Source organism: Macaca fascicularis, chromosome 1, assembly GCF_037993035.2.
Source record: "Macaca fascicularis isolate 582-1 chromosome 1, T2T-MFA8v1.1".
NCBI lineage: Eukaryota > Metazoa > Chordata > Mammalia > Primates > Cercopithecidae > Macaca > Macaca fascicularis.
In genome coordinates, this window is record NC_088375.1 from 121,970,559 (window position 1) to 121,997,676 (window position 27,118).

At 39.5% G+C, this 27,118-nt stretch overlaps 1 protein-coding gene across 2 annotated transcripts in view; it reads right to left on the minus strand.

Moving 5' to 3' along the window:
• CTTNBP2NL (CTTNBP2 N-terminal like) overlaps positions 1-26,084 on the minus strand; it is a 65,793-nt gene extending 39,709 nt beyond the window's left edge. The window contains exons 1-3 of one of the 2 annotated variants that reach the window (XM_005542338.5): positions 26,027-26,084; positions 10,384-10,509; positions 6,475-6,582 (exon numbers count right to left, since the gene is read on the minus strand). In XM_005542338.5, coding sequence (XP_005542395.3) covers positions 6,475-6,573 — 99 coding nt within the window. In that variant the 5' untranslated portion in view covers positions 6,574-6,582; positions 10,384-10,509; positions 26,027-26,084. Of the gene's footprint in view, positions 1-6,474; positions 6,583-10,383; positions 10,510-25,713 lie in introns of both variants that reach the window. The other variant, XM_005542339.5, reaches the window with a different exon arrangement.
• Positions 26,085-27,118: the final 1,034 nt, after the last annotated feature.

Below are 27,118 nucleotides of genomic sequence, written 5' to 3' on the forward strand. Positions count from 1 at the left end.
CAGCCTGAGCAACATAGTGAGACCTCATTTCTACTAAAAATTTTAAAACTTAGCCAGGCATGGTGGTGTGTGCCTGTAGTTCCAGCTACTGGGGAGGCTGAGGTTGGAGGATTGCTGGAGTCCAGGAGGTTGAGGCTGCAGTGAGCCATGACTGCACCACTGCACTCCAGCTTGGGCAACAAAGTGACATCCCATCTCTAAAACAAACAAACAAACAAACAAATAAAAAAAAAAAAAAAACAAAAAAACCCCCCCACAATACAGAGAACAAATTAGTAGGTACATGAAACGATACTCAACAACAGCCAACAATATGGAAATTATAACTATAATGAGATATCACACACCTATAAGCATGGCTAAAATGAAAAAGACTGGCTATACCAAGTTTTGGTGAGGATATGCAGCAACTGGATATACCTGTGGAATGTAAAATGGTACAATCGCTTTGAAAAACACTTGGGCAGATTCTTAAAATTAAATATACGTCTATCATATGATATAGCCATTCAATTTCTAGCTATTTATTCAAAAGAAATGAAAGCATATATCCACACAAAGTCTTGTACATGAATGTTCACAGCAACTTTAAAGTCCCAAATTAGAAACAATACAAATATTTATCGACAGATAAGTGGATAAAACCAACTGTGGTATATATATATAATGCCAACACTATTAAGTAACAAAGAAGAAATGAGCTATCAGTATACACAACAACATGAATAAATCTCAAAGTAATTATGTTGAGTGAAAGAAGCCAGGCAAAAACGGGGTATGTTCTGTATGATTCCACTTATATAAAATTTCCGAAAAAGCAAACTAATTTCTAATAACAGAAAGCAGATCAGTGGTTTGGGGTAAGGGGCAGGGAGTAGTGGGGAAAGTTGGGCAGGAGAGGTCACAAAGGGGCATAAAAATTTGGGGGAGCAATTTTGGATATGTTTGTTATCTTGATTGTGATAATGGTTTCATGGGGAAATACATATCAAAACATCAATTTGCACATATCAAAAAATACAGTTTATCATATGTCAATTATACTTCAATAAAGCTGTTTCAAAAAAACAAAATAAGCTGAATCAAACAATGGAAGAATAAACAAATCAACGAAAAAAAAGATCTGCTACAAAGCCTTCTGCATTATCCCTGTATTTCCTGTTTTCATCATAAAGAGAAGGAACTATAACATCTGCTCCATGCCCCAGAGTACGCCCTTAACCTTTGCTGTCTCAAAATACACGCTTTTCAGTGTGTGGATGGGAATGCGTCAACTCAAAACTGTCAAATACAATAAGAAAAACAAGATAATGGCCAAGCACCACTAATAACAACAAAGATTTAATTGAGAAGAACTGTCATTCTCCTTACGAAGGACAGCATATTATCAGTATTTCTTTCTTCTTCTTCTTCTCTCTCTCTCTGTTTGTTTGTTTTGTAGAAAAGGGGGTCTCATTATGTTGCCAAGGCTAGACTCAGACTCTCAGCACTTCAGGCTAGGAGTCTGAGTCTAGCCTTGCCAACATAATGCCTCCTGCCTCGGCCTCCTAAAGTGCTGGGATTATAGGCATAAGCAACAGTGCCTGGCCTTATTAGTATTTATTGCTTTATGGAATGTATCTTTGTCCCTAAATGGATGGCTGGACTTTGAACCTATGTTCTAATAATAATAACTAACAGTAAATGAGCACTGAGCACTTCAATTAGCATTTGCTATCTCATCTGGTCCTCATAATAACCATAACATTTTACAGATAAAACTTACAAGGTAAAATAATTTGTCTAAGATCACACTACAATTGAGTGGCAGAGCTCAAACCCTAAGTCCATCTCACTTGAAAGCTCACGTTCCTAACAGCTAAACTTAATTGAATATTCTGGTTGATAGTTTTGAAGAGTGCCTAGTAATTATCTTTATGTTTCTTTTTTGAAAAGCCAGGAATCCATGTATAACCTTTACTCAGACAGAGCAGGAACTGGCTGGCACGGTGGCTCATGCCTGTAATCCTAGCACTTTGGGAGGCTGGGACAGTAGAATTGCTTGAGGAGGAGTTTGAGACCAGCCTGGGTAACATGGCAAAACCCTATCTCTACAAAAAATACAAAACTTAGCCAGGTTTAGTGGCAAGCCCCTGTAGTCCCAGTTACTCAGGAGGCTGAGGTGGGAGGATTACTGAAGCCCAGCAGGTTGAGGCTGCACTGAGCTGTGCACTCCAGCCACTGTACTCTAGCCTAGACGACAGAGTAAGACTCTGTCTCCAGAAGAAGAGAGAGAGAGAGCATAGGAATAAAAATAGCCACTCCAGGCCGGGTGTGGTGGCTCACGCATGTAATCCCAGCACTTTGGGAGGCTGAGGCGGGTGGATCAGGAGTCAGGAGTTCAAGACCAGCCGGGCCAACACGGTGAAACCCCATCTCTACAAAAATATTTAAAAATTAGCTGGGCATGGTGGCGCATGCCTGTAATCCCAGCTACTTGGAGGCTGAGATAGGAGAATTGCTTGAACTCAGGAAGCGGAGACTGCAGTGAACTGAAATCATGCCATTGTACTCCAGCCTGGGCAACAGAGCGAGACTTCATCTCAAAAAAAAAAAGCCACTCCAACTCTAAAAAACACATTAAAACACGGCCACAAATGGTCACTGATTAATTCATTAACATGTTTTATAATAAAGGTCATGAATGTAAATATAAAAACCTTATAACTCAGTAACCTAAATAAAGTTCTGTTTTCACCCTATATCCCAGTTGGGAACTAGACAGAAATTGGACTTCTGTCAGTTATAGCCTATGTTCATGTGTTCAGGTGATCTTTCTCAATGATTGAAACCACCCATCCCAATCTTAAAAGCTCTTCCTAAAAACCATCTATTAAAATGGGATTATTTTTGGCCAAAGAATTGTTAGGTCCAGGCTTATGGGTGCCAAAGAATGTTTCAACTTGAGTCCATTTAAGACTTTCAAAGATCTGTTATCAAGCAAGCTAATATCTGATTTTTTAAAAAAATGCAAACTACCTTCATAGGCTTATTAGTATAGGACAATGTATGGTGATTGCTAAGTTCAATTTTACCTTTTTCCATTTCAGACCAGTCTTTATAATAATCTGCTTCCATAATAAGTACAAGGCCATGACCAAAAGCAGATGTTAGACTATGGACTTACAGTGAACTTGAGATGTTATCTTTTTTTAATTTTTGGTGCCACAATTTGGATCCAAACTGAGGTTGCTGCAGGCACAACACAGAGTACTAACCACTATATGATCATAGCTGTGATGTTCTTAAGCCACAGCACCTTCCATGGTAACTTTTATTTTGTTTTCTGTATCTGGCACTGTCATTAGATCCTTATGATTATTTTTTCAAGAATATTTTCAGTGAAAGTAAATTATTTCTTTCAACACAGACATAAAATTTAGATTTTTTCATTTTAACCTTTGTGGCTGAAAAAACTCACAGTTAAACCTATAGAATGATGTATTACATAATCTCGTACTCTAAATATCCTTCTAACTTTGTCATGTCTGCAACATTTTTGCCTGTAAATCTTCTTGCTTTGGGAATTTTGCAACAGCCTTTGGCCAAACACAACAAAGTTCTATCCTCAGTTTTAAAAGAGTTATACCTGTTTTATGATTGAGGCATCAGTGCAAAGGAATTCAAGACTCCTTAATTCCACATGAAAGCTGTAATATTTCACCATTTATCAATTGTATAGATGATTTAAAGAATGCTTTAAAATAAAGTGATACCAATAAATGCAAGGTGGATTCTATTTAGTCACAGAAGCCATTTAGTGCAGCTTTGCATCAGATCTAAGATGTGCAGATGTAATATACCTGATGTGGAATATTCAGAAATAAACTATTTAATCTAAATTTTATTAGCAGTCAAATCTATTTTTCAGGTTTTTAAAAATGATCACTGATTAACCTTCCTTTATTCTCCTCTGGAGCAATCACAGACTATGGTAGGAAGCCATTTACTAGATTTGCTTGGAATTAATGAACTGAGGCTTTCCTGCTGAACTGTGTGGTTCCACTCTCTGCTTCCCCCAGACAGTTCATGAGCAATGTAATTTTCTTTCTTTGTAGAGGGTATTCCTTTAGTGTTCTTATTCATGAAATTAAAGTAATAAAAGGGAAAGATGTTCATAAAGAAGGTTTTTTTTTCTGACATGATTCCTTTTAAATCAGAAAACCACTTTAAATAAAATTTAATTAGGACAAAATATAGTATAGGTCCCCTCTGTAACAATTAGATTTGAAATACACAAGACACTGAATAATTTGTTAAATTATTTTCTGTTGGCTTTCCCTGGTTCTATGCCAAACATGTCTTGGCTGCAACAGAGAGTGAGTGAGGAGGCTTCTGGGAAGAAAAAGAACATAATTATGGGGGCTCTAGAAGAGCATAGCTGCAATCTGGCACTTTGCAGAAATTTTGGAATAGGAATATAGCTCTTTTACAATTCTAACTCTACAGGTAAGGTCAACTCATAGCCTATGGGAGCTTTACAACATATCCCGAAAGAAACTCAAGCCTTGCCAGAGAAGTGACAGTAAGCCATATGGTTTTGTTTAGAGATATAAGGTTAAAGAATAGATTTTATGTACAGACAAAAATCTATTTTGAAGCTAGGGAGAAAATAAAAAGATTTTTTTTTTTTTTTACTGGAAGCAAAACAGAAAAGAAAAACAAATCATAGCTATTTAGAACAAAGACCAAAACCTTTTCAACCCACTAAGCATCATTTAGGAACCAATATTAAAAGGAAGAAAATTAGTAAGTTGCCATATTAGTTCATAAAGTCCAACAAGTGTTTATTGTTAAGCAAAAGCTATACAAATAATGCAGTAAAATCATGATATATTGGAGAACCAAAACAAATAACAATAAAAAAATCCCCAAAACTCCATAGATAAAATGACATTCAGTTTAAAGAATGCTATGGCAGTTACTTTTCTCAAAGGATTGAAACAATTTTAATCCCAGCTGCCCCCTATTTTATCTAACAATAGATTGTTTAAATATGTGTCACTTCTGGTGAAGCTATTCATTTCACCTAAACTGCACAGAGTTAAGCCTCAGAATAATTTTATCACCTACAGACTATATGCAGACTAAATACAACACTTGTGCCTGATTCTGAATGGTATCTTATATCAAAATGCTCCCTTAATTTTAGCTCTTGCTTCTCAGGCTTCTCTTTCAACTTATCAGAACTGCCTATAGTAACCAAAATTGGATTCATGCAGAAAAAAATATATTTTAGGAAAACATGTGCAAAAAGCATCTAAGCATCTGTTAACATTAAAACCAGAAGGCAGTGTATGCTGCAGAGCACATAAGAAGAGGCTTTAAAATTTAGTAATTCACAACATCCACTTAGAAGTATTATGGTAGTCATTTAAAGTAACACACCACAATGGTGCAATCATTTCATTTGTTCAACAAACATTTACTGAGCATCTACATGCCTGGCACTAAGCTGGGTACTGAGGATACAGTGATTAGTAAACAGAGATATAAACCACTACAGGTTTGTACAGTTTCTAAGGCTGAAAAGCAGAGACGTTATCTTGGTAAAACTATAAAAGAGAAAACAAGGTCATCCTCTGATTTTTCCATTAGAGGCAGCTGTCACCCCCACTCCTATCCTAATTATGAAGGGATTGAGACAGACGATAAATGGGGGAAAGAAGTGAGAATAACAATAGGCAATTAGTGGTGAGAATTAGAAATGGGCTAAAACTACCAAAAGTAAGAATTCTTAATCTGGGGTCCAAGGAATCCGTGGATGTTTTCATGGGATCCTTGATCTCTCAGATAACTATATTTCAAATTCTGATATATGGATGTATATACATTTATTAGGAAGTTGGTCTTACCAAATCTAAAAGGGGTAGCATTCAAAAACAGCTAAGGGCCACTAAACTAAAAGAATGAAGTTCTACCGGGCGCGGTGGCTCACGCCTGTAATCTCAGCACTTTGGGAGGCCGAGGGTGGGGGTGGATCACCAGGTCAAGATATCGAGACCATCCTAGCCAACATGGTGAAACCCTGTCTCTACTAAAAATACAAAAATTAGCTGGGCGTGGTGGTGTGTGCCTGTAGTCCCAGCCACTCGGGAGGCTGGCGCAGGCACTTGAACGCAGGAGGCAGAAGTTGCAGTGAGCCAAGACAGCACCACTGTACCTCAGCCTGGTGACAGAGTGACATTCGGTCTCAAAAAGAATGAAGTTCAAGGTCTAGACATTAGATCGAGAAACTAAGGCAACTATTTTGAAAACACAAAGGTTTCACCAGTGTCCCTAATATCACACCATGTAGGTGGCTACCTATCCAAGTATCTGTCCTCCATTCAACTTCAATGGAAACTACAGAAATACCTTATAAATAAATTACAACCAATGAATGACTTTCAAAATGTATGATGACCTCTCTCTTTTTTTTTTTTTTTAACATACCTTTAAGGCTTCTATAACAAGGTCCCTTGCTTCAAGCTCTCCTTCAAGAATACTAAATAGTGTCAGGAGTTCAGGCTTGCTGAGTTTTTCCAGATTCATCTTGAAAGCCTAAAACAAAGGTAACAATCAGACAATCTCCAAAGACATCGTTAATTTGATACAATTAAAGAAAAAATAAAGTGAGAGATAAGGGCAATTATAGTATCAAATGCCTTAATAAAGGAAATAGTTGCAATTAAATAGAAATATAAGTTTTCTGATGTTAATCACAAACTGAGCAGCAACAGAAAATAAAATTCACTTTAATTATTGATTTCACTACCACTCACAAAGATCAATTTTTCGTATTTCCTCCAGACATGTTTACAAACAAACATCCTAGAAAAATCTCAGAAAGAATTAGCCGCTAGGGCTGGTCGCGGTGGCGCACGCCTGTAATCCTAGCACTTTGGGAGGCTGAGGTGGGCGGATCACGAAGTCAGGAGATGGAGACCATCCTGGCCAACATGGTGAAACCCTGTCTCTACTGAAATACAAAACATTAGCTGGGCATGGTGGTGAGCGCCTGTAGCCCCAGTTACTCAGGAGGCTGAGGCAGGGGAATCACTTGAACCCAGGAGGCGAAGATTGGAGTGAGCCAAGACCACACCACTGTACTCCAGCCTGGGCAACAGAGTGAGACTCTGTCTCAAAAAAAAAAAAAAAAAAAAAAATTAGCCACTAATTTTTCAGGTAAAATTGTTATAATGAATACCATTTCTCTGAAAAATGGTTAGACCATCAAAAGATTTCCCAGTTTTAGATAATCAATTTCCAAAACTGTATATAAAACATTCTGATATCCCTATTCAATTGGTTAAAATAAAATTTGGGCAAAGAGATAATGTTGCTGGGAGTACGGGAGAAATTTTTCTTTTAAATTGTCTACCTTCACAGACAATAGCTATCACAATATTTATATTTTATATAGTAAAATAGACTTAATTCAACTATATGCAAACTTACTTTCAAATGAATTCTCAAAGTATAATGTTTAAACATTTTTTTTTTAAGACAGGGTCTTGCTCTGTCACCCAGGCTGGAGTGTAGTGGTGCAAACATGGCTCACTGTAGCCTCAACCTCCTGGGCTCAAGCGATTCTCCTGCCTCAGCTTCCCAAGCAGCTAGGATCACTGATACATGCCACCATGCCTGGTTAATTTATTTTTTATTGTTTGTAGAAATGGGGTCTTCCTGTGTTGCCCAGACTGGACTCAAACTCCTGGGCTCAAGCGGTCCTCCCACCTTATCCTCCCAAAGTGCAGGAATGACAGGCATAAGCCACTGTGTCAGGCCTATTTAAACATCTTAATTGGCTAGGCTACTACAAACTGAATTTATCTGACTTAATAAGTTCACATTTCTCTGAGAATCTGCATGTTCCAAAGTATGTTAAATGGCAAATTGCATGGCACAAGCTCAATCCTTTCTACAAGACTAATTCTCATAAAACACATAAAGATAGAAGTTAGACTGCTGTACAGTCTTGGAAGGGCCTTCTGACCAGTGTGTACGGTTAAGATATACTTTATAATTTCCAAAGTAGAACAAATATTTCTCTCTCCACTTTTTATTTCCAAATTGCCACTCTTAAGGAAAATGAATCACAACATGACCAGTTCACACATCCTCCAGTAATTTATCACTCTTACTAAATTTTAGGGGCCACACAAAAAAAGAAGTGATTCCTTCCAGAGCTACTGCTTTTAAGTGAACATGTATAAAATGCATACTTCACTTTGTTGTTAGATTGTGTTCCAAGACACGCTGCACAAGCCTTTTAAAGCGCAGTAAAACATCTTCAATGTAACCTCAGCTCTAATTGCTAATTTTCTTTTTTTGAAATGGAGTCTTAGTTGCCCAGGCTGGAATGCAGTGGGGTGATTTCGGCTCACTGCAACCACCGTCTCCCACGTTAAAGTAATTCTCCAGTCTCAGCCTCTGAGTAGCTGGGATTACAGGTACCCGCCATCATACATGGCTAATTTTTGTATTTTAGTAGAGACGGGGTTTCACCATGTTGGCAAGGCTCGTCTTGAACTCCTGATCTCAGGTGACCCATCCACCTCAGTCTCCCAAAGTGCTAGGATTACAGGCGTGAGCCACTACACCTGGCCTATTTATTTATTTATTTATTTATTTATTTATTTTGAGACAGAGTTTCGCTTTTGTTGCCCAGGCTGGAGAGCAACGGTGCAGTTTCGGCTCACTGCAACCTCTGCCTCCCGGGTTCAAGCGATTCTCCTGCCTCAGCCTCCGAAGTAGCTGGGATTACAGGCACATGCCACCACGCCCAGCTAATTTTTGTATTTTTAGTAGAGATGGGGTTTCACCATGTTGGCCAAGCTGGTCTCCAACTCCTGACCGCAGATGATCTGCCCACCTTGGCCTCCCAAAGCACTGAGATTAAAGGTGTGAGCCACCGCGCCGGCCTCTATTTTCTAACAAGTGAATTTTAGCAACTAGTAAATGATGTTCATTTTAGTATCAGGGATATATCTCATAACATTTATTTTAAAACTAAAAACTAAAAACTAAACAAAAAAATTCTAACAAACCTAATAAAGCTACACTTTATAAGAGGTTATATTGGAAAGAACATGTAGCTTGGTAGTCAGATGCCACATCTGCATCTTCCTAGTTGTGTGACTGGGCAAGTTATCTGACTCTGTTTTCTAATCTGTGAAAGGGGGATGATAATATTTAACTCACAGGGCAGCTATGAAGATTGAGTTAATAAATGTAGAACATCTTACCACATTGCTGATACCTGGTTTCATTATTAATGGTTTCATTATTAGTAACTATTACCCTGTCTCATTTTTCAAAAGAATTTAAGAAAGGCACTATCAAAAATTGCAGACAGCCAAGATCGATGACCTCAGAAATAACTTCAGCTCCCCTTTTGCAATTGGGAAGTCCTTCTTGGTTCCATTTTAAGCTTCTAAGTAAAAATCAAGTATTATTTGTTAGAGTCTAATTAAATAAAAATAAGAGGTACATATACAAAGAACTAAATTACATTGTACCTAAAGTCTTTGACATGTAAAATGAAAAAAGTCTTTAATCTGTTATGATAAATATACATCCTTGTAAAAGAGTAAAATTAAAACAATCTTCAGAGTCACTTTAATTACAAAACAGTTCAGCCCAGGCAAGAAAAAGTTCTATTCCTTGTCAGTGACAAAGAATTCTTTTATTATCTCTGTGTTTACAAATCACTTCTGCACACAAATGTTAATAACTGGAACATTTCACTAGTATGTCCCAACTCAGGTGGGCATGGTTACTCGTGCCTGTAATCCCATCCCAGCACTTTGGGAGGTGGAGGCAGGCAGATTACTTGAGGTCAGGAGTTTAAGATCAGCCTGGCCAACATGGTAAAACCCTGTCTCTACTTAAAATACAAAAAATTAGCTGGATGTGGTGGTGTACACCTGTAGTCCCAGCTACTCGAGAGGCTGAGGCAGGAGAATAGCTTGAACCTGGGAGGTGGAGATGGCAGTGAGCCGAAATTACGCTACTGCATTCTAGCCTGGTCAACAGAGTGAGACTCTGTCTCAAAAAAAAAAAAAAAAATACCAACTCAGCTTAGTGTCTACATGAATACAATACAAATATTACACAGAAGGAAAGAAAGGCCACTGCTGTGTAATGTAAGAACCAACAGATCTGTTTTTGCATATTCCAATAACCACTATTTATAAGTATTAAAATTTAACAATTCCTTCTGTTCTATGCATTTGAATGTAATCTCAATATATAGGACAATGCAATAAATTTTTGCCTGAAATATAAAAGAATGGATAGTAAAACTGCATTAGATTTTAGGAGAGCAGTGATATTCTTGGAGGTGGGGGTGATACTGACCTGACAATCAGCAGAATCACACTTCAGTCCTCAAGTATAAACTCTTCAAGTTTTCTTCAGTAAAAAATTGGGAAAATTGCCAAATACATTTAAAATGCCATTAGCATGGTGGAAATGTGTCCAATGCTGCAAAATAAGGAGAAATCTATTGTTCATGTGATTATACTATAAACAATTTGGTAAATCCCATTAATGTCAACTGTTATCACTGATGAGGTCTGACAGCTGTAGGTTGATAATGACAAGAAAGAAGAAAATAGCCAGTTCTTCAAGTTGAAGTTGAATAATATATGAAAAATACCAGGAATCTGACTTCCCTATGGTAACTAAAATAAGGAAAGGTAGAGGCTTTTGAGATCTTTCCTACTTTAAGATGTCCACTGCCATTTTAACTTCTGACTTTTCTCTTTCTGAAATGACAAAAACCTATTTGCTTGAATCACCACGACTTAAGCACAATGCACTTAGATTTAGCCGGGCATAATGGCGGGTGCCTGTGGTCCCAGCTACTCCTGAGGCTAAGGCAGGAGAATGGCGTGAACCTGGAAGGCAGAGCTTGCAGTGAGCTGAGATCATGCCACTGCACTCCAGCCTGGGCGACAGAGTGAGACTCCGTCTCAAAAAAAAAAAAAAAGAAAAGAAAAAAAAAAAAAGAAAAAAATAATAATTACAACGGAAATTTTTAAACTGCCAAATTCATATAAGGAAAATTCTCATCTCCTCACCTCCCAACAATCCATAAACAAACAAATCAGCCTCTTAGCATCTCGACTTTGTCTATAAGGTTGATTACACATCCTCAGCTTCTACTCTTTCACATTTATGATCAGATGTTAAATGTTAAATTATACGTAATTTTTTTGTTTATGATTTCCTAACAGTGTATTAGGCCCAAAAAATTTTATTAAAAATGATAGGCCTTCACTTTTATTTGATAAAATGTAATCTTTGTTTTGTGTTTTAAGGCACTAAGTCTGAAAGCCCATTTGAGTTGCTGAAACCTAACAGTCAAATGGGGACAGTGTCAAAGGAAGAAATAATGCTGCAATAAGTCCTTGGTTGCTTCATTAAAACAAGAATCAGTAATTAAACTAATTACAAATCTCTCAAGTTAGGACAGGAAGTATGAGTTTGTTAAACAGTCAAGAATATAGATAGACCCAACAACATATACACAAACCACTGAATAAGCTATTCCAGCAATTTCTGCCCAATATATGGGCAGAATTATGTGGCCAAGGATATTCAGAAAAAGCGTATTTCTAGCCCTATATTCATTATCAGAAATATGATTGACGGATATTTGGTATGCCACATTGTGTCTATAGACTCATTCCCTACTCGTGTTCTAAGTAAGCTGTCACTTGTCATTTTCATCATCAGTGACTGAGGGATAAGATCAGTTCAACTAGATGCTCAGCTCATTCCTTCCAAGACCCAAATTACCTTAGAGTTTAGACACAGATATTTCTATGAGTCTATGGACTCATTTCCTACTTATTTTCTAAGTAAGCTGTCACTTGTCATTTTCATCATCAGTGACTCTGAAGGACAAGATCATTTCAACTAAATGCTCAGCTCATTCCTTCCAAGACCCAACTTTCCTCAGAGTTTAGACAGATATTTCTAAGGAATGCTACAGTCTATAAATCTGAAATAAAAACCACCTGTAGACAAATTGTCTGGATACATTACCATACACTGTGGTATAGCCAGCTATAGCTATATTAAGCTTTATAGTTTTCTCAATAAAAAATACACATATAAATATATACAATAAAAAAGATAAAGATATTTATCTTTAAAAAAGATACTTTAATAGTCTGGAAAAATAAACCCATTTAAGGGCTAAGTATAACACTTTTTTTTTTTTGAGATGGAGTTTCGCTCTCGTTGCCCAGGCTGGAGTGCAATGGCACGATCTTGATCACCACAACCTCCGCCTCCCAGGTTCAAGTGATTCTCCTACCTCAGCCTTCTGAGTTGCTGAGATTATAGGCATGCGCCACCACGCCCAGCTAATTTTGCATTTTTAGTAGAGATGGGGTTTCTCCATGTTGGTCAGGCTGGTCTCAAACTCCTGACCTCAGGTGATCCACCTGCCTCGGCCGCCCAAAGTGCTCGGATTACAGGTGTGAGCCACTGTGCCCGGCCTACACTTATTTTTATGTTATCAATAAGTGATTTCAAATGAGCCTGCCCAGCATACCATTTGGTCTACTCACAGGTTTCATCCCACGATGAAACCTTAGGCCAATAGCCAGGAGAGCATGAGTCTTTTCTAGATGAACTTTATTGTGCCAATAGTCAGAAGTTATGGGTATTAAAAACTGCATCCCCCCGACTACCCCACTGTGCCTCCTTAATTGTAGTACTGATTTTGCCTAGAAGTATGTTGATAGGGCTTGGGCTCTGTTCATTTTATTCTGATATTTTCCCCTTTCTGGATATTATCCAAGCTCCACTCATTCTGGTTTCGGTTATGCTTTTTTTTTTTTTCCTTGAAGAAGTCCCAGTTTCTGCTCTGGAATTCTGACTTAATTCCATAAGATAACAAGCATTGCTGCCATTTTATCATATAGAGACTGAGTGGCAGAAAAAGAAACACCCCAAACAGCTTCTATAGCTATGTAAACAGTAGGACAGGGCAGGACAGGGCAGGGCAGGGTGGAGTACAAGCAAGATGTTTGTCTCTCTATTATCTGGGTGTGAGCATATCTACATAGAACTGAGGCTTTCTTTCTTTCCAGGTGGTAGGTTTTTCCACGTAAGGTAGGAAAACAACATTTTTAGATGAGGCTTTAGATAGTTCCTGACATAGAAATGCCTCAAAAAAATCTATATAGATCTATTTAAATAAATCAACTGGACTAATTTTTTTAATCAGTAATTTAACCTAGGAGATCATTCTTGCCACACTGGATAAAAATCACTTTTTAATTATATACTCAGATATCAAACTTAAGAAATTTATACTCAGCTATCAAATTTAAGAAATTTATATTTGGACTACAAATAACTCAGATTAAGGTAATTCAGTGAGTTTTTAGTATTGGTGAGCAAAGTGATTAGTGATCAGTGAGCAAAGATATAAAGGAGATTGACTCCAATTATGTAAAGATTCTTTTCTTTTCTTTTCTTTTGAGATACAGCCTCACTCGGTTGCCCAGGCTGGAGTGCAGTGGCGCAATCTTGGCTCACTGCAACCTCTGCCTCTGCAGTTTAAGTGATTCTCCTGCCTCAGCCTCCTAAGTAGCTGGGACTACAGGGCAATGCTATCATGCCTGGCTAACTTTTGTATTTTTAGTAGAGACGGTGTCTCAACATGTGGCCAGGCTGGTCTTGAACTCCTGACCTCAAGTGATTCGCCCGCCTCAGCCTCCCAAAGTGCTGGGATTATAGGTGTGACCACCACGCCCAGCCCGTAAAGACTCTTTCAATACATATAAGCCAAGCCAAAATACAGGGGGCCAGTAAATTCTTAAAACTCAAAGAGCCAAGATGGACAGGTGAAATGGGTGTTTTTGATAGTTTCCCACTAGATCATGCACTTTCTTAAAACCCAGTATACATGAAAGAATAATAAAAAAGAAACTTGCCACATTTACAAACACTAAATCTGAATATGAACAGAAATGCACTGCTATTTTAAAAAATGCATTCAAAGCTTCAGTTAATCGGGTTGCTCCTTAACAAAAAATTAAAATGTATTCAAAACAACCTCATATCGGGGGTAGAAGGTGTTGACACACTACCTTGACTATCTCAAAATATTTAAGATTCTAATTTTTCAGAAGGATTATTTATTCATTTGGAATAAAAGAGTGACAACATTCTAAATGGTCCCTTTCATTCCTCTTTGGCATTTAAAGGTTAGGCTAGGAAGCAAAACATATCAACGTGCTACTAGAAAATAATTTTCTGGCTGGGTGTGGTGGCTTATGCCTATAATCTCAGCATTTTGGGAGGCCAAAGCAGGAGGATCAATTGAGGCCAGGAGTTCAAGGCCAGCCTGGGCAATAGCAAGGCCTTGTCTCTACAAAAAATAATAAAAAAAATAAAAAATAAAAAAAGAATTTTCTGGTTAAGAAAAGCAGATCTTTTGTACATTTGTTAAAGAAAGCTGTTTTTGAAGGCCGTGGCTCACGCCTGTAATCCCAGCACTTTGGGAGGCTGAGGCTGGCAGATAACCTGAGCTCAGAAGTTTGAGACCAGCCTGGACAACATGGCAAAATCCCGTCCCTACAAAAAATACAAAAATTAGCCAGGCATGGTGGCGTGTTCCTGTAGTCCCAGCTACTTGGTAGGCTGAGGCAGGAGAATTGCGGCGAGCCCAGGTGGTGGAGGTTGCAGTGAAGCAAGATTACGCCACTGCACTCCAGCCTGGGCAGTACAACGAGACCCTGTCTCAAAAAAAAAAAAAAAAAAAAGAAAGAAAAAAGAAAAGAAAGCCGTTTTGTTACTATTTACAAAAGTTCTAAAATTAAGGTATGATAACTAATCTCATTTTATTCAATTCCAATATTAAACAGTATAAGATTTATTATATCTCAAATCAAGCTTCTCTCAGTTGAAGGTGAAAGATATTACTGGAATATTTGGATTACTACAATACATGTGTTAAATATACATAACACAGGCTGAATTGTACCTCCCAAAATTCGTATGTTGAAGTTCTAAGCCCAAGTACCTCAAAATGTGACTGAATTTGGAAACAGGATCTCTAAAGAGATAATTAAGTTAAAATGAGGTCATTAGGGTGGGCTCTAATCCAATATGACTGGTGTCTTATAAGAAGAGGAAACAGAGATATATGGGTCAGAGTGAAGACAATGTGAACACAGACATCTTTATAAGCCAAGAAGAGATGCCTCAGAAGAAACCAATCTTGCCCACACATTGATCTCAGACTTCTAGGCTCCAGAATTGTGAAAAAATAAATTTCTATTTTTTAAGCCACCCCATCTGTGATACTTTGTTATGGCAGCCCTAGCAAACTCACGCAACATGTTAACCACTAACTACTTTGACAGACTGTTAGAACAACTAGATCTAATCTAATTGTAAGTAAGGGGGATCTAAGCCTTCCTCTTATCATGACAGCACTACAACATAGTATTTCTCAGAATGCCTTATTTTGCCTTATCAGTCTGTTTTTTCCCAGCCACACTATAGATAGCATTATATAAAACAGAACGGTTTGGGAACATTTTTAGAGAAAATCAATTTCGGGATCCCACGAGGAAGGATGTTTTGAGCTATCCTGAAATATAATATGAATAGTGCACTTACAAAGAAATTACAATGGTGCCAAGGGATCAAGATGCTTGTTTATACAATACTGCCAACATAGACTTTGAAGTAGGCCTCAAGAGATCAGCTCTATAATTAAGCTAGTAATTTTTAGGGTCAACATTTATAACACTGTAGTACTCTATTCAAATACATAGTGCTCTATTTATATTAAAGCAAATTCCAGGTTACCAGATTATCTGGATCTATGCTTAATAGAGAAATTAATTATGATACACCATCAGCAATAATCATCACCACTTCAGAGTTCTATAGCATAGTTTTCTAAGAAGAATTTAAACAATAATAGTAATAATGAAAAAAAGATAAACATTTATTGAGCTAAACATTAATGTATGCCAGACAGTGTTCTAAGTACTTGACATGTACAGGTATTAACTAATTCAGTCTTCACAACAACCTTAGGTGATATGCTACAACCATCCCCAACAAATTCATCATTATCATCATCCTCCTCATTTAACAGATGAGAAACCTGAGGCACAGAGGCTAAAAAACTTGCTCAAAGCCTCACAGCTAGTATGTGGTAGAAATGGGATGTGAACCCAGGTAAACTGACTCCAGAGACTCCCTTGGTAACCACTGCTTACATCTGATCCTCTCATTTTATCAGCCTTAGGAATTGTATGGTGGAAAAACCTCAGCTAAAGAATGATCCACAAAGCTGGAAGGAGCCTCAGCAATAATCTAATTCAGCACTCTCATTTTACAGAGGCCAGAGTTGCTAATGTGAATACAGTTAAATAAAACTAGGTCTAACACACATGTCTTTTTAAGATCCAGTCTAATTTGCTTTCTGCGACAACATAATAGGTATCAGGTTTTTATTTTGCTTAGTTCTAAGACTCATGCAACTGTGCTGTATCTCTCTGCGAGTGTGAATGTGTAAGTGTGTGTGTGTACACATCTGTCTCTTTCTCTGTCTCTCATATATGGTATCAGCAAGATTTATATGTATACTGAAGAAAAGAAGGAAGTAGCCTTATGCCCATAAACAAACATTCAAATATCTTTTCCCTCAAATGAGAACATTAGCGCACAGTTATTAAAAACAGGTCTGGGCTGGGTGCAGTGGCTCACGCATGTAATCCCAGCACTTTGGAAGGCCGAGGCAGGCAGATCACCTGAGGTCAAGAGTTCAAGACCAGCCTGGCCAACATGGTGAAACCCCATCTCTACTAAAAATACAAAAATTAGCTGGGCGTGGTGGCACACACCTGTGATCCCAGATTCTCAGGTGGCTGAGGAAAGAGAATTGTTTGAACCCAGGAGGTGGAGATTGCAGTGAGCTGAGATTGCACCACTGCACCCCAGCCTGGGAGACACAGCAAGACTCCATCTTAAAACAAAAACAAAAACAAAAGGTCTGTCTACTTGGGTATCTGTTTACACCACCTCAAGTATTCTCATCTGAGACAAGGCCAAACTAGAACTACATTAGTTAAGCTACTGGAATGGATGTTAATGAAAATGAATAACAACTTTTATATTAATAAATATTTTATTATTGAACATTTTAAAAAAGAATGTCTTTTAACATCAGAATATTATTACCAGGAGACTGGTAATAATAATAAAATTTTTGTTTTTTTTGAGATGGAGTTTTGCTCTTGTTGCCCAGCCTGGAGTGCAATGGCACAATCTTGTCTCACCTCAACCTCCGCCTCCAGGGTTCAAGAGATTCTCCTGCCTCAGCCTCCCAAGTAGCTGGGATTACAGGCATGTGCCACCATGCCTGGCTAATTTTGTATTTTTAGTAGAGATGGGGTTTCTCCATTTTGGTCAGGCTGGTCTGGAACTCCTGACCTCAGGCGATCCGCCTGCCTCGGCCTCCCAAAGTGCTGGGATTACAGGCATGAGCCACTGCACCCGGCCGAATCATTTCTACATAATTTGTTAGATGGCTTTATTTCGTTTAAATGAAATTGTAACATGATTTCAATCAAATATGTATCTGACCGTCTCTACTGTCTGTCCATCAGTCCCCCAAATTTTTGCTTTTCTGAAATAATGTCACCATAACTTGTAAAATACCACAACAAGGGAACAATAACACGTAGATTGATTATTTTCAGTAAGATGATTCATGGGCCACAATTCTAGAGGCAGCCTGGATCGCAAACCCTTCAAATGCTAATGTAGGATGATGACGTCACTGATTCCACTAAGATTCCACACTGGGAAGAAACTCCACAGAGTATGGTATGAAGGATTAACCACCAAATAGTTAAGGAATCTGTGTTTTAGCTATGCACAGAACCTGACTTTATCTGAATTGCAAAAAAAAAACTACAAATAATCCTCTAACAGAAATATAACTGGTAATGTTGTTTTGTCTTCTAATCTTCTAAGTCAGATAACTGACTTAAAAAACTTTAACAATTTAGTATCAGTTGAATACTACCAACAACAAGCCTGTCAATTTTTGTTCTATGGTTCTTCAGGGACAGTAATTCTGCCGGGAGACAATGTGTTATAGTGGAAAGCACATGGATTTTGGAATCTGACAGAGCTGAGTTTGCATCCTGGCTCTGCCACTTGCTCTTTGATCAATTTAACCTTTGAACTTCAGTTCTTTATCTATAAAATGGACATAACAATACATACTGTAACAGGAGGCTGCATGGCTTAAATGAGTTAGTGACTGGTCAGTTTCTCATTTCTCATCCTTAAAGAGCATACTTTTGGTTTCATCTGCAAGGATAATGACCCTTTTCCAATGGGTCATCATTGTCTATCATTCATATGTCTAATTTACAAACCAAAACAAGTTTACTTCTGACTTCTGGCAGGTTGATCTGCTCCAAAAAGAAAGAGATGGCCTGGCCAGTTCCTGGCAAAGTCAGTTTAGGGACATGTTCAAACCAACTTTATCTGCACAATACTTGGGCAAAGAAAAGGCCATTCTTCTTAGTTTTTTGTGCCTTTAGCATACAGGTAAATGCATGCCTTTGTTTCTACTGAATTTTAACAGGTTTTAATCAAGTCACAACTTTAACTTGTGATGACTGAGAAATGGGTTTCCTAAAAATATCACAGCTCTTTTTTACATTTAATTAAATGCATAATGGACATGTATCTACATTCATAATTCAAGAGCAGTTACCACATTCTATTACATCAATTCATCTGTTTACATATCTGTCTTCTGTCTCACAAGACTCTGAACTCATCTGAACAACTACTCTGTCTGTTCAACTTGATCACACTTAGCACTAGGAGTCTCTGGTTCAAAGAGATACTAAAAAAATGCTGGTTGGAAAGAAATGTACAGCACTTTCAATCTCAGCCAACACAACTGGACTTTACCTTTTAGAAAATGAGAAGCCACTCAACATTTTTAACCTGGTGAAAATCATAACAAAAGCATAGTTTCAGGAAGGTTAATGCTTACAGTATAGAGCTGACTTGACTGAAAGAAAAGGGAAACAGAAAGAGTAGTCGGGAGAAAAATTTAACAGCATAGGTATGAGGCAAAAATGTATGAACTAGGATGGTGGCAATAAGAATGGAAGAGACTGACAAAAGAGACATTAAAAAGAATTTACTTCGTTATTTAAGAATTTACTTACTGTAAATGACTGATTTTCATTTAGGGAGGTAAGAGGGGAAATAATCCCAGATTAGTTGAAGTTTTGAGACTGGGTGACTAGAACGATGATACCAATAGCAAAAACAGGGATGTCAGAAACGGAACTGCGTTTACTGGGGAAATGATGACTGTGATATGAGACAGGCCGAATGAGAAGTAATTCAACCCCTAAGAGGAACGTGTTAAGAGTCTGTTAGTGTGGTGACAGCTAAGGGTTTAGAAGTGAAGAAGTCTTTGGGGATAGAGCCTTTTAAGGAAATTTATTCTGTGGCCTCAATTTAAGGACAAGAGGCAACAAGATGAAACTGATATATAGGGCTAGACCAGATCATTGTTATACCCTCAAACATTAAGTCAGTTAAGAACCAGATTGGTTCTGTTGTTAATTCTGTAGCACCTGCTACAACAGAAAGGACTATTTAGCAGAAACTAAGTAATGAGGGCCTCCCCCAAGCCCCCATTCTCCAACAAAAAAACCAGTTTGTGCTTCTTTCTTTTTCCTATAACCTACCTGTCAGTTATCCTTCATCCTTCTCTCCATTATCACTTACAATTCTTATCTCGTGTTAAAACAATTTATCCCCGCTTCTCCTTTCTGTTCTCCTTCCCTGACTCTCACCTTTCTTTTTTTTTGAGACGGAGTTTCACTCTTGTTGCCTAGCCTGGAGTGCAATGGCGCAATCTCAGCTCACTGCAACCTCCGCCTTCTGGATTCAAACGATACTCCTGTCTCAGCCTCCTGAGTAGCTGGGATTACAGGCATGTGCTACCATGCCTCGCTAATTTTGTATTTTTAGTAGAGATGGGGTTTCTCCATATTGGTCAGGCTGGTATTGAACTCCCAGCCTCAGGTGATCCACCTGTCTCGGCCTCCCAGTGCTGGGATTACAGGCGTGAGCCACCACGCCTGGCCTGGCTCTCACCTTTCTATGGTGGGTAGACCCAGAGTACACTTCAGCTTCAGCCTAGTCTTTCCCAGCAGTTTTGCACATAGAATCTATGCAGATGCTCCCAAAGCTCAGGGTCAGGAATCTTTGTCTGTAGACACCATCATCCTGTGCTTTCCTATTGTCCTTTCTTGTTTCTATTAAACTCAGTAACAATTAAGGGTTGCATTCTTTAAATTCAGTAACAATTGAGAACTATATTCTTCCTGGCTCCAGAAGTTGGAAAGGATTCATTAAACAGCAAATGACACATTTAGATTGGAAGTTCTGGCTCTGTACCTGAAATGTAGAGTTTGGAAATAATTGGCAAAGATGAGCCATATTACAGCATATTGCATTATGTAGTTCGATGCCTCCTTGTAGTCTTGTTTTCTCTAACCCACAAACTCCCACCCTTCACGTTCCCCCACCTCTTCTCAACTCCCCTATCCATGTTTTCTTCTCACTCCAGTTTTGGTTGTTCCTATCGTCGCTCCTTACTTTGGGGACAGTTGGGGAGGTTGTCTTCAAAAGTAAGGTAAAAACCACTTTTAATCAAAATTACCATTAAAAGTTCCTTAAATTTCACAGAAGGTATAACTCTGCACAGTAATCACAGTATCCACGAAACCATTTATATGACATTCAGGATGGTGCTACTTAAAGAGTAGAGCTTGGAGTGGAGCAACTGACAATTCAGAAAGAAGACATCAGCTAGCTGAATCCCTTGCTTTTCTTTTTTCCTTGGACCAAAAAACTCAAGAAAGATAATTTGCATAACAAAATTATTAAATACACACACTCCAAGACAGATATACACTCTCCTGAAACTCCTTGGCTCAGATGCTTGAGATCATGACATATGCAAGCAAGCTTTCTTTCCCTCTATTTAGGACTGTCATATGTTGAAAAATTTAAAACAAAACCAATCAATAACTAAAATCCAACACTAAGTCTTCACCTTTGCTAAAATGCTGAAGGAGTAAAATAATGTTTAATATTAAATTCCTTAACTCACATGCCAAGTGCTAATAATAATACCTGTCAATTACTAAGTGCTTCTTATATCCTGGGTACCTTGCTTTGTGATATGTGTGCGTGTGTATGTATATTCATGTAATCCTTTTTTTTTTTTTCTCTTGGAGAGAGTATTGCTGTCACTCAGGCCGTAGTGCAGCGACACAATCTCAGCTCACTACAACCTCCGCCTCCTGGGTTCAAGCAATTCTCATGCCTCAGCTTCCTGAGTAGCTAGGACTACAGGCATGTGCCACCATACCTGGTTAATTTTTGTATTTTTTTTTTTTCTTTGAGACGGAGTTTGGCTCTTGTTGCCCAGGCTGGAGTGCAATGGCGCGATCTTGGCTCACTGCAACCTCCGTCTCGGGGTTCAAGCCATTCTCCTGCCTCAGCCTCCGGAGTAGCTGGGATTACAGGCATGCGCCGGTTAATTTTGTATGTTAGTAGAGACAGGGTTTCTCCATGGTGGTCAGGCTGTCTCGAATGCCTGACCTCAGGTGATCTGCCCACCTTGGCCTCCCAAAGTGCTGGGATTACAGGCGTGAGTCACCGCGCCTGGCAATTCTTGTATTTTTAGTAGAGATGGGGTTTTGCCATGTTGGCCAGGCTGGTCTTGAGTTCCTGGCCTCAAGTGATCCACCTGCTTCGGCCTCCAAAACTGCTGCGATTACAGGTGTGATCCTCTGCACCTGGCCTATTTGTGTAATCCTTAAAGACACCTCTCCAAGTTATTTCTATCTCACAGCTGAGGAAACTGAGACTGAGCTATGGTGAAGACAGAAAATTTTTCTCTTGCCCTGGATCACACAGTGAACAGTAGCAGAGTTGGGATTTGAACCTAGGTTTGCCTTTAAAGTCTGTGTTGTAAATAACTACATTCTTGAGGCTCATAATAAATAAGCCATTTTCTCACTAAAATGCTTTAAATTGAACTTTGGAAGATTTAATTTTTAGTTAATAGCAGCAAATATTCAGAAATTTTAATTTTGTTAATTTTTTATTTTTTGAGATGAAGGTTCTCTCTTGTCGCCCAGGTTGGCGTGCAATGTTGTGATCTCGGCTCACTGCAACCTCCGCCTCCCAGATTTAAGCCATTCTCCTGCTTCAGCCTCCCTAGTAGCTGGGATTACAAGTGCCCACCATCACACCTGGCTAATTTTTGTATTTTTAGTACAGAAAGGGTTTCACCATGTTGGCCAGGCTGGTCTCGAACTCCTGACCTCAGGTGATCTGCCTGCCTGGACATCCCCACGTGCTGGAATTATACGTGTGAACCACCATGCTCAGCCAAATATTCAAAAATTTTAAAATGGCCTTTAGAAAACAGGCTAACAAGCCACTCCTGGGGCCAACCACCACAGACTGAACAAATTTCCTCTAGAAGCATATCTCTGCTTCCTGCTTCATGACGCCAAACACCAATTACATGGAAACCCCCAAGAAACACCATTCTACTCCACTCAGAAAAACCAAGAATTCAAATTCTGTTCTGCAAACTAACTGGTAGCACTGCAAATGTGATTTTGCCAAGATACAAATCCAGAGAAGACCGATTGTATTATGCCCACCATAATCAATAATCAGCCTGTATAATTACACTTAGGGACCCAACGCTGTTCTGTGCCCCGTTCCTATTTTTAATGTTACTTTAAAAACACAAAATCAACTAAAAATCCATTTTAAAAGTCCCAAAGTAGATCAGTAACTTGTTAAAACCAAACACTCAGGAACTATTCTTTTTTTTTTTTTTTTTTTTTTTTTTGAGACAGAGTCTCACTTTGTTTCCCAGGCTGGAGTGCAGTGATGCAATCTTAGCTCACTGCAAACTCTGTCTCCCGGGTTCAAGCAATTCTCCTGCCTCAGCCTCCCGAGTAGCTAGGATTGCAGGTACGTGTCACCACACCCAGCTAATTTTTTACATTTTTGGTAGAGATGTGGTTTCATCATGTTGGCCAGGCTGGTCTCGAACTCCTGACCTCGTGATCCACCCGCCTCGGCTTCCCAAAGTGCTGGGATTACAGGTGTGAGCCACGGAGCCTGGCCTCAGAAACTATTCTTGAGCAAAAATCAGTAAACAATCAGTCCCTAGTGAGCTCTTCTAAATTCACTTCATTCCTATCGGGTCAGATATTTAAAACAATAAAATCCTGAAATGATTAGCACTCATTATGTTCTTAAGTCTGGTGCAAATTTCATGACAGTAAAAATAGTATTTTCTAACCAGTAGATTTTATATATATATATATTTTTTTTAACTGCTTTTTTTTTTTTTAAGAGACAGGGTCTCTTTCTGCTGCCCAGGCTGGAGAGTGCAGTGGCATGATCATAGCTCACTGTAACCTCAAACACCCGGGCTCAAGCAATCCTCCTGCCTCAGCCTCCCAAGTAGCTAGGATTACAGGGATGAGCCACCACATCCTGCCTCACAGATATTTCTTTATAAGAAATTCAAAATTTTAGTCACTTAAGACACTGGAATTTCATAAGACAGCAGATGGGGAAAATCAAGTTAAATGAAGACAACAAGTAGACGGTTTATACTAACAAGTTGTGCCACATCTAATCAGTGCATTGCCTTTCAGTCTACCCTAAGGTGACAGCTTCAAACTAAGTTAAACAAACACTCATTAAGTCATACTATATACCAGGAACTGTGAAAGAGACAAAGACGAAAAACAAAAAATACTACTATCTGCCCTCAAAGAATTTATAATTCAAGGAGAGAGATCAGACATATATCCCCTGCATACTACGCTTTTCTTCATCTGGCATGACCAAACAGGTGTTGAAAAGGTTAAAGGAAAGATTTTCAAGACCCAAAAGTGTAACAAACAGATCTTGCTTACTGTGCTAAATAATAAAAGAACATTATTTGCTTTTTCCTATTAAAGCTCAGCAATCACCACAACTTTGGTTTGCTTAGTCTCTTACCTTAGTTTATTTTCTGTTCTCTGCTGATGTAATACAACTTATCTTTTTGGGATTTTCTGTTCTACTTTTAGCTTTTTCTGCTGTTATTGCAGGGAGCCCATGTTTTACCCTTCTATTGCAGCACACATTGTGTTTGCTAGAGACACCCTCCAGTTTCTTCTTTGTGCTTTCTTATTGGAGATTTGGAAACGCTCACTAAGAAGATCTGTGAGCACTCTGAAACCTTCAATTCTAACTATTCAAAAATAATTACCCTCAGGAAGTCTAATCAAGAAGGTAAAAGACAACAGTCATTACAATCACCCTCTGTGATTCCAACTCCTTGAACTTCATTGCCATCAGCTTTGGCTATAGTTGACAGCGGGGAGGTGGACTTGAGATTGAAAGCAAAAAAAAAACTATGCTAAAAATATGGTAAATTTTAATATATAAAAGTGCTAGCGATAGATGATTACTGGGGATTCAACGACATTAACTTGAGGTCAAAATCAACACTTTGCACCTGCTGAAATGAAGGCCACTTGACAAAACCTTTAGGAGCACACTAGAGGCACTTTTTGGTAAACATGAATAGCTAGAACACCTTGCCTTTATTTACTTTGATCTCTGAGATTAAAAAATTACTTTTCATCGTCTAAATTTTGATAGATGATCGTAAAACCAATCAAAATATACATGAATGTTTCCTGGGGGCGGGGGAGACACTATAAAAAAGGGGTTAGAGAGTAACCAAAGGACACAGGACTAGATTAATCATAAGCCTAGATGACTGACCCTGAATTTTCTTCAAACACTTCCTGCCTTTTGTTTCAAACTGCAGTATACCTTCAAGGTTAACTGCAGTCTCCCTGAGCAATGGACCAGCCCATCCTAGACTGGGATATACTCATTCCTAATCCACTGCTATTTATTTACTTACGTATACTGTTTCATTTGAAAACATGGTGTTATTCATTGACTGTCAAGCAACATACACTGCATTCCTGCCCACACAAAGCCAACTCTGCAGATATCCAACACACCCACCTCACTGTGAAATATAAGATGGCTTTTCATCAAGTTCTCAGAGAAGAAATAGGGTGGAAAAGGAAAAATGAAACGCAATTCAAACCTAAGAAACCCTTAGAGGCTGGGTTCTCCCAGAAGGAACAGAAAGTAGAAGAAAGGTACAAAGGGCGAGGGAGAGGAGGTCCTAGTTCTCCCTCTTTCAGAGTCCAAAGAAGTCCCAAAACAGGAGAGCTCTCGACTCCTCACAAGAGGCCAGAGGATGTGAGGGGCGGCGGGAGGAAGACTGAGCATCAGAGAATGGGGGATGGGAAGAACTTAAGTGGGAGAAGCCGTTTCCTCGGTAAAGCTGGCTGTCTAGGTCGGTCTTTGATTTTCGCTTCGCCCCATCCCTCTTTTTTGGGAAACACTAATTTTATCTTACGGAGGAAAGCAGCTCCAGTCCCACCCTGGAGAGCAGAGACAGGTGTAGGGAGGGATGTCTGGCCTTCCGGGGGTGCAAAACGGGGTTGGGGGCGGCAGCCTAGAGAATCGGTACGGTACCTGTGAGTCCTCTCCTCCAAGGCTGAGGTGCGGGGTGGGAAGAGCCTTTGAATGAGGGGTATCAGAGGGAAGCCCCTTCTGAGGAGCTGGGAATCGACGAGGGACAAAAAGTAGCTGTGAGGACCCTCAAAGGATGAGGAGCCGCCTCCTCGGGGAATACCGGGAGGTGGAGGAGATGGCCCCGCCCCCTCAGGGGATGGGCCCAGAGGCCGTTAGGACAGCGGCGAGAAGCTACCGGTGCCCCTATACTTGCTTTGCTCTTGAGAACCCGGCCTCTCAGCCATCATCAAGCCCCAGGGAGTGTGGTTCCTACCTTTCCACGACGCACCGGGCTCCGCTCCCCTCCGCCTCTACTCCCCATCCACAGCGGCAGAGGCCCCGCCCCCTCAGCCGCCCGGCGGGGGCATTGGCATTCACCAGCGCCAATCGCCTCCTTGCTTCTCCAGCATTGTCCCCAATCCGCGCCGGCTGGAGGCGGAGCTTCTCCAATGTCATTCAGGCTCCTCCCGGGGCCCCAAGATCCCTTTTGTTTGGGAAGAGCAAGGCTGGGATTGAGCTCGCGTCACTTCCGGGAGGAAGCGCCGTCCTCGGTCCCGGGCTTCAGGATGGGCTCGTGCCCCTCCCGGCCCTTGGTCTGCAACTTTCCACCTCTGCGTGGTTTCTGGGCAGGACCGTGGCTAGTGCTTAGTGCTTTTCCCTGACTGTACGGGGAGTTTAGGAAAGGAGGGCTCTGGTGGCCTGATCGATTGGGATTTTTTCCAGAATGTTAATAAATGAAGTGGGCTTTGATGTCTGCATTAGAATGAATTAGTTGTTGAAAACCTGGCTTCCTTGCTCCCCCCTTTTTTTCTTTTTTCTGGACGCAACTGTGGGCGTGGTGCTGCAAGCAAGGGTGCAAAGATGAAACACCTGGAGATCACCCTTCTCTCAACCACAGTTTGTACAGAAGAGAATACTAATTTTGGGGGACATAAATCCAGCCGACCTGCTTTCCAGGCAGAAATCGAATAATTGCAAATTTGTGTGGCAGGTTTTTCCACACTATGCTTGCCAGCTGAGGCGACTTTTTTCTGTCCTTGGCCTCATTATATTGCGGGGAATGGTGTTTGCCGTGAAGTTAAACAATGGAGAGTACAGAGGATGCAAGGAATGTCTGCCTTGTGAACACAGGAATGCAGATCTTGGTGGCAGCAAGTCTTAGGCAGGACCGAGTAACTCAGAAAGGGGAGTGGATGTATAACTAGTTGTATCCCTACCTGAAGTCAAAGTTTCTGAATTCCATTTCCACAGAATGGCTGTCAGCTCACAGATTGATTCAGCTGGTTACATTTACGATAACCACATTATTTTAAATACAATATAGTAAATATTTGAGACGAATATTTATAATGCACAAATAATGTAG